Source organism: Salvia splendens, chromosome 11, assembly GCF_004379255.2.
Source record: "Salvia splendens isolate huo1 chromosome 11, SspV2, whole genome shotgun sequence".
Taxonomy (NCBI): Eukaryota; Viridiplantae; Streptophyta; class Magnoliopsida; order Lamiales; family Lamiaceae; genus Salvia; species Salvia splendens.
In genome coordinates, this window is record NC_056042.1 from 29,809,299 (window position 1) to 29,818,536 (window position 9,238).

At 37.7% G+C, this 9,238-nt stretch overlaps 1 protein-coding gene across 1 annotated transcript; it reads right to left on the reverse strand.

Moving 5' to 3' along the window:
- Positions 1–7,481: 7,481 nt before the first annotated feature.
- Positions 7,482–8,618, reverse strand: LOC121754753 (putative F-box protein At1g67623). The gene is made up of 3 exons (XM_042150061.1): positions 8,488–8,618; positions 7,955–8,120; positions 7,482–7,871 (listed from the first exon to the last, which is right to left on the reverse strand). The coding sequence occupies exons 1-3, from the start codon at positions 8,616–8,618 to the stop codon at positions 7,482–7,484; spliced, it is 687 nt and encodes a 228-aa protein (XP_042005995.1).
- Between the last annotated feature and the right edge of the window lie 620 nt (positions 8,619–9,238).

Sequence of the window (9,238 nt, forward strand, 5' to 3'; positions counted from 1 at the left end):
TGGTAGCAACAATGATTGATACAAAATATAGGCGAATCTTTGAGTAGTCGATTGAATATCAACATTTGTACCAATCATTTATTAGTTTTCAGGAGCACCATCTCAATCTTATCTTTCGATATCCATTTTTAATAATTTTAGCCATCCATTTAATACCCTCAAGTTTGACCTCATCGATCTCACTTATAAGAGAGATCTCACTTATAAGAGAGACAATACAACAGGCATATAGGGCTCTAATGTGCCCCACTTTCACAGCCCACATAAATAGGCTTTGGAGACTAAACAAGTTTTATATGTTAAATTAGTAAATGAGAAGAGAAGAAAAGAAAAAGTATTTGAAATATTGTTAGTTGAAGTTAGAGTTTGATAGGGAAAAATATTCTTATTCATTACATTATGAACATAGAGGCTACAATGTTATATAGGCTAAAATATTCTATAAATAAGGTAAACCTAAATTATAATAATTACTATGCTATATTTATGGCACAATATTCTCCCATATAATTCCCTTGATTTACTGTGATCTTCGTGTGATCTTCTAACACTCCCCCTCAAGCTAGGTAGTGGGATTCCCAATACTTAGCTTGCACAGTACTTCGTGGAACGACTTCGAGTTCACCGCATTTGTCAAGATATCTGTCAGTTGATCTTCAGATTTAACATAAGGCATTTCTACTACTTTGGCTTCAATGTTCTCTTTGATGAAGTGCCTATCTACCTCCACATGTTTGGTTCTGTCAAGTTGTACCGGGTTTTCGGAGATACTTATGACCGCCTTATTGTCACAAAACAATCTGCATGGAAGAGCCGGTCGGAGATCCAATTCTGTCATCAACTTTCGTAACCATAATATTTCTGTCAGTCCACTCTTGATTCCTCTGAACTCTGCCTCTGCGCTAGATAGAGCTACTACCTTCTGCTTCTTACTCCCCCATGTTATGAGGTTCCCCCCCACAAAGGTAAAGTACCCGACAGTGGATTTTTGGTCATTTGGGTTCCTTGCCCAATCTGCGTCAGTGAAGCCATGTATCTCCATGTGTCCATGTTTTGCAAACATAAGTCTGTGTTCCGCCGTTCCCTTCAAATATCGGACAATCCTCAAGACTGCTTCCCAATGTTCCTCTTGAGGTGCATGCATGAATTGGCTTACCACTCCCACTGCATATGCAATATCTGGCCTCGTATGGGATAGATAGATGAGCTTTCCCACTAGTCGTTGGTATCTTCCCCTGTCAGTTTATCTTGCCCCTTCCCTGATTTGTAGTCCGTGATTTTGCACCATCGGGGTATCTGCGGGTTTGCAGTCGACCATCCCAACTTCTGCCAATAGATCGAGTACATACTTTTTCTGATTTATAAAAATCCCCTTTCTTGACCTTAGCACCTCAATTCCCAAGAAATATTTGAGAAGATCGAGATCCTTCATCTCAAATTCATGAAACAGATTCTTCCTCAGTTCGGCTATCTCTTTCTCATCATCTCCGGTAATGATCATGTCATCCACATATATAATCAAACACGTGATCTTGCCGTTCTTCTTCTTGATGAACAATGTATGGTCTAAATTACTCTGCTCGTAGTCGTACTTCTTCATCACTTCTGTAAACATGCCAAACCATTGGCAGGCCCTTGGGGATTGCTTTAACCCATATAGTGTCTTCTTTAGTTGGCACACTTTCCCATCTAGAAAATTTTCGGAGAAACCAGGTGGAGGTTCCATGTACACGGGTTTTGGCAATTCCTCATGGAGAAATGCATTGGTCACATCAAACTGATGAAGTGGCCATTCCTTATTAGCGGCAACTGAGAATAGTACTTTGACAGTGTTGATTTTTGCCACTGGTGAGAATGTCTCATCATAATCTACACCATGAGTCTGGGTATATCCTTTCGCCACGAGGCGAGCTTTGTACCTGTCGATAGTACCATCTGGTTTCCTCTTTATCATGAATACCCATCTGCATCCTACTGTCTTTACTCCTTCAGGTAGCTTGCTCCGTACCCATGTACTATTTTTCATCAACGCCTTCATTTCAGCCACCATTGCGTCCTTCCACCGTTTATGTTTCATTGCCTCTTCGGCCGTTTGTGGGATTTCTTCTTCTTCTTCTTCTTCTTCTTCTTCTTCATACAGCGCAGCCTCAAACGCTCGAGCCATTTTGGTCAGATTCCCTTGCACGAAGTTTGCCACGACATAGCGACTCTTTTTTTCCAATCTTCTCTGGGAGTATCGTTTCGGTGGGACTCCCCTTGTACTTCGACAGGGGAGCACATATCTTCCTGTGTGTCCATCAACTGTATTGTCTTGAGCCTCTGTTTCAGTAGGTTCAGTGGTAACTGGAATCTCAATTGTACTCGGTTCAGATATTACCTCGGATATCTTCGGAGAAGGATCGTTGGGGCTTGGTTGAGAAGGCTCTTGTGGTGAGACCTGCTCGGCGGAAGTGACAACTGGATCTGTTGGTTCCTCAATCGAGGAGCTTGGAACTGGCACAACCCAACTTAGATAGTCTATGGTACTATCTGGATCGCTCTCCCCCTGACTACTAAGGTGGGTGTGGTAGAAGAATTCGGTTTCCAAGAAATTGCAGTTCATGGTGGTAATGATTTTTTTGGTGTTGGGATCATAGCATCTGTACCCCTTTTAGTTCACCTCATATCCCACAAAAACACATTTTATTGCACATGGGGAGAGTTTCATTTTTTTCATGTTTAGGTATGTGGGCGTAAACGGTACACCCAAAGACTTTAGGGGATAGGCTGAGGTAGTCGGGGATTTGGGCTTGTTTAGGCAGGATATCGAGGGGGTTTTGCATTTTTAGGATTTTGGTCGAAAGGCGATTGATTAGATAGATAGATGTAGCGACGGCTTTGGGCCAAAAAAGTTTAGGGACCTTGGATTCAATCATAAGGGGCTCGGGTCATCTCTAGAATCACTCTATTTTTCCTTTCTGCTACCCCATTCTGTTCGGGTGTACAGGCACAAGAAGTTTGGTGAATGATCCCATTATCTTTACAAAACTGGGTCATCGCACTATTAACAAATTCCCTCTCATTGTCTGATCTAAGGGTTTTTTTGGTGGTGTGGAATTGTGTTTGAATTAGTTTGAAAAAGGATGCAAATCTATCAAAGACTTCTGATTTGTGTTTCAAAAAATAAATCCATGTCATCCTAGTACATTCATCCACAAAAATCACAAAATATCGAAAGCCATTTCCACCAACAAGAAGCGCTGGGGCCCAAACATCATAGTGTACTAGAGAAAACATAGACTGCATACGAGTGTTTGTAGGTTTAAAATTCTGTTTGTGGCTGTTGTCCAAAACACAAGTTTCACAAAAAAAATCAGAAGAAATAGAGAGGTTCGGGTAAAGCAATTTAAAGTAACCAGGAGATGGGTGTCCTAGTCTTCGGTGCCAGAGCCAAGTTTCCTATTTTGTGGATCCATGAGCCAGCATTGCACTTCCATGTTGAGCTATCTCGTCCACGTAATAGAGCTCTTGCTTCTCAGTGCCACGCCCAAGAATCCTCATGTTATGAATATCCTGCAGAATACAAAAATCAGGGTGCATTAGGAGTGTGCAATTCAACTCCTTCGTCACATGACTTATAGACATCAATCTTTGAGACAGTGTAGGGACATAGAGACAGTTCCTAAGTCAGAGTGTGGGTGATATTTCAATCGTGCCAGAACCCACAACAGTAATTAATTCCCCATTCACAGTTCGAATATACGATCTATCAGCATCTTCACAATAATCAATAAAATCATTTTTATCCGGAGTCATTGTATCAGTTGCCCCACAATCAAATATCCAACATTTCGATTTCTTTTCAGTGATGTCATAAACATGAAATGCAGCGGAAATATCTGGTAAGGATGAAAAAGTATTTTTTGACACAAAATTGGGGTAGTTTTCAGAATTTTTAGCAACTGGGGGTCCCTTTTTAATTTTCCAGTTTATATAGAAGTGGATGGGGTTCTTTTTTGTATTTTCCAAACTTGAGTGGGGGAAACTTATAATCTGCATAATTGAATAATTTCCGCCCACTCTGCAAAATTTCCGGCACCCCTCACGTTGCCGCCGGCTGATGGAGACTCTTGTCGTACCCCAGTTCCGACTCCGGTCGATTCCCCATGATTCTCGGCCTCCATTCGCCGTAGGACCCCTTTTCCGTTTACGCCGATGGCGATTTTTGCCTGGGCCGGGGAATTATTTACCTTCTGTCGTTCCTCCCACCAATCCGAGTATCCGATCCGTTTGAAGCACTTTTTCCAAGTATGCTTCTGCCTTCCGCAATGGGAGCACCTTAATTTCGAGGTGTCGACCCTGTTTCCCGGCCGGCTGGTGGCCGCGGGTCGTAACGGTGGCGCGCTGTTTCGGTGCGACGGTCGTCGGTTCTGTACGACAAACCCTTGTCCGATTCCTCCGCCAAATGATGCTGCGGTTCCACCGTTGGCTTCGTCGGTGGGTGAGGATGATGTCGGTGGCATGATTCTCCGTCGAGCCGCCTCCGTTTTTACCCATCCGTACGCCGCCTCCACTGATGGCACCGGTTCTTCCTTCAGAATCTTCCTTCGGATTGAATCATACTCCTGATTTAGTTCGGTCAGGAATTTGATGAGCCGTTTGGAGTTTGAGTAGTTCCGGAATTGGTCGATCCCTTTATCGCAGCAGCTAATCGGTTGTTTCTGACTCTGATCTATATTGATCCACAATCCGTGAATCTTTCTGTAGTATGTTTCTAGATCCATGTTGCCTTGTTTGATGTTGATTGCCTTGTTTGATGTTGATTGCCTTCTCTTCCAGGTCGTAAATCAGGTACCGGTCTGCCTTGCTTTCGAACGTTACCGCGAGGTTCTCCCATAAGGCCTTCGAGGTCTGGTGATGGGCAAATTCCGCGATGATGTCGTTTTCAATATTGTCGACGATCCACGAGAACACTACAAGGTCGTTCTCTTCCCATTCATCGTATCCCTTGCTCCCTGGTTCTGGGGGATCGTTTTTAATATGGGAGTAGGCCCCCCTTCCTCCGATCTTCACCTTGATCAACCGTGCCCACAATGGGTAATTCCTACCATTCAATTTGAATGGTACTGTAATGCTCTTACTGTTCCTAAGGCTTATTGCCTGTTCCACCTCCTTCGTATCTTCTGTGTCTGACATGTTTTGGTGTAGGTTCTGGATTCGTAGGATCGATTTTGGTCAAAAAAGGTTGAGAAATAGGTATTATCGGTTGTGCTGATATTTTTCTGAGCCATGATCGTTCTGCTCTGATGCCATGCTAGAGCTTGAAAGGGAAAAATATTCTTATTCATTACATTATGAACATAGAGGCTACAATGTTATATAGGCTAAGATATTCTATAAATAAGGTAAACCTAAATTATAATAATTACTATGCTATATTTATGGCACAATATTCTCCCATACAATTCCCTTGATTTACTGTAATCTCGTGTGATCTTCGTGTGATCTTCTAACAGTTGAGAATAAGACTAACTTTATAAGAGAAAAAACATATCAAAAATAGAAGTGAAATAATTTTATGGGACGGATCAAAATGAGGAAAAAAACAATTGTTTGGGAAGGAGGGAGCGTATGTTATGAATAAACATATAGACTAGTGCTTTCCTATATCAGATTTTAGGACTTAGAGGTTTATTTGCTGAGACACTTTTATTTCTTCTCACATAATATAACGGACTTCATTCTACAATCGAAAACTTGTCTAATATGAACTGTTAATATATGTAGAAATATTATTCTTCCTTGGATCCTGAAAATAGAAAATAGAAGATAAACTATTTTATTAATAGAAGAAAACAGGGTGAAACTCATAAAATCTCCAGTATCATTTTTTTTCCAGATAGGCAAAAATCTAGGACAACACAAAATGTTCAACAACCTGTTAACTCTCATCATGAATTCAAAATCATCATCTATGACAAACACATTTGTAGTAGTAGTAGTAGGCAGTGTTGATGGGTCGTTTCCTTCTATTGGGACTTGCTCAGCCATACACCTATACTTGACCTAAAATAAAAATATATCATGTTCATCTACATTAATTTACTTTCACAATCTTCTAACAATTATGTGTATGTGTATGATTCATGGTTGAAACCAAGAACACTTTAATTAAGCTTCTTTTTTTGTATGACCTTGTAGATCGATGCAACATGATTATTGTGTGAGATTTGAACTCGAGACCCTTTGATGCCTGAGGTATTAAAATCGATTATAGATAAATAAAAGGTAGGAAAATCTGAGAAAATGTAACATTCAAATAAGGATATGGAAACAATATAAAATTTAGCAAGAAAACTGATATCTAAAGTTATTATTGCAATTTAGTTAAATTTTCATGATATAGATTTGCATCTTATATTAGTTGCTGAAAAGTGTGCATGACAAATATATCAAATCCTCTTTTTAAATAATCACTATATCAACATGTGTAATAGTATATACTAGTACCAATGTATAACATAAATTTGAAATGAACAAGAAGTTAGAAAAAATGAACCGGAGAAATATGGCTATATTTGGAATGTTTAGCCTCAACCTTTTTGAACTTGCAATTTCTTTGCGAAAAAACTCAAGAATATAAATATGATGGAGCAATAAATGATGTGAAGTAGGGAAGACTGTAGAGAATGGTAGAACACAACACATAGCATTAGGAAGATAGAGTTGGAAAAAAATGCACAACTGCAAAACTAAAAGAAGTCCTCGGCAACTTTAAACTTTATAAATTTTCAATTTTCAGCGTGTTGTCTAGTGTATATATTATGGGCTCCATGTTAATCCTGACTTATGTTTTTTTTCTCTTTCTTTTTTAAATGCACGATGATGAAATACTTATTTTTTATTTGTCGATAGTTTATTTTATCACCACCATGCTGAGAGGACTTAATTTTAATAGTATTTAATACTAGCAATATTATTGGCATCACACTATTTATTGAATTATTTTATTTCTGCGAGATAATCATTGGATCGGACTCGTCTCTGGCCATTTTTCTTGTTCATTCTTTATTTGACCACTCAATAATAATAGTGAAACACTATACACAATCTATTTCCCCTTATTTTCACGCACACTCACACTCACACACTAGTATTTTGCAGTAAATCTACTTTCAACATGCACAAAACAAGTAGTACAGGTTATAAATTAGAAGTCACGCAATATGTTTGATTCAATATGTCTTGAAAATATGGTTAGTATAAGGCGATGTTTGCATTATTTTACTATTGAATAAACATTACTTGATTTGTATCTATAACTTTCAGGTTTCGATAAATTTTTGAACAACCATAAATTGATCAAGTCTCAAGTAAATATTAAGTACTTAGTACATAAAATTTGAGTTGAAAATGGAAATTGGGATTATGGATGTGAAATGAGATTGGAGGAATATCATCGTACACTAAAACAAAGAAATTGACAAAAAGAAAGAAAATAACTAGTTAGCACAACTAGAAGAGATAAGTTGAACATGCGTATCAGCAGCACAAGCTTCACAATCATCTTCGTCGGACCAATTATTAGTTTTTGGGTAGCAGCGGTGGAGTTTGCTACAAAAGATGGGCGGATCTTTGAGCATAGGATTGGATATCCACATTTGTCCCAACTCCTCTATCAATTTTCGACGGCACCATCTCAATCTTGTCTTTATATATCCATTCCTAATCATTTTACCCATCAATTTAATCCCCTCCTCTTTGACTTGATCGATCCCACTCATAAGAGAGATAATACAGCAAGCATACAAGGCTCTAACATGCCCCATTTTCACGGCCTTGTCCAAGTTTCGAATAGCTGATTCTAGGTCTGTCTTTTTGAAAAAATCCAACTGTCACATTAAACATGTTAACTTATGCATTATTTTTCTATTTTTATTTTGAAATAGCATATTTTACAAATAAAAATACATACCAGTGCTTCTCTATACCATATTTCAGGATTAGAGGTTTGTTTGCATCTGTTGAGAAACTTCTGTTTTTTCTCACATAATGGACTCCACTCTAAGATCGGAAATTTGTCCAAACATGCATGTCGGTAGACGTCTCCATCTTCAGCAATTTCTCTTAATTCCTTACAACTGTGATCCCATAAACAAATAAATAAATCAAGTAAAATACTAATGTTGTTTTTATAAGAAACGTAAAAGAGAGTCAAGATAGTACGTAAAAGTATAGTATTATGAGAAACAAGTGAAACGGTTGATCATCTTGATTCAAGATTTTCATGTGTAAAAAATAGGGTTTGCTAATATTTCTTTTATCTATTTTAACTTGAAATAGTACTAGTATGCAGAGTTGTAAACTTGCAGCACGTATTCAATAAAATGTATATACAAGATAGCCAAGATAAAAAAAATTACTCCATATAGTAAAAGTTTTGTATGATAAATTAGCCAACTTTGATAAACAAGTAGTATTAAATCAACCGTGAAAATTAAGACATACCTTAACTTAATGTTAGAGATGTCGGCTGCTGAGGATGCTGCTACTCGACATAAAATTTGTGTTGTCAATTCACGAGGTATAGTTTGAAGATAAGAAACTTCATTCTTCTTTCGAAATCTCCTCATCCTCATGATTGATAATTTTGTGTTTTGGCTTTTGCAACTTGTATCAGAGACTATATTTTATAGGTGGTTTGTATTAGTTTTAATAAGGGATTGATTCCTAATCAAACTCCAACATGGAAAATAGTTGAGTTTATTTTAGGAAATTTAACTTCCGAAGAGATTGTAATTATGAAAACTTCTCAGTATAATTATGGAATCTGCAAATATGTACTCTTTTTTCCTTATATGAGCTTATAATTCAACTAATTAAACTTCTAGAATGAATTTTTATTATAATTATTATTGAAAACGCGGTGGAGTTTCCTTATCTCATGTGCATATTATTCTAAATGTTAGCATACTTTTATAAATTTTAAATAATTGTACTCAATATTTAATTTAATGTAATTATCAATCATTTCAGTCATAATCGATAATCTTTTGGCTTCACTTCATTTAGGAAATTTACTTCTCGAAGATGTAATTATGAGAACTACGGAATCTGAAAATATATACACGTACATACATACTCCCTCCGTCCATGAAAAGGAGTCCGGTTCACTTTTACCTTAAATGGTAATAGAGTCTCACATTCTACTGACTCATTTAATTTACATTTCATTTAAAACTAACATATACAAGTGAGA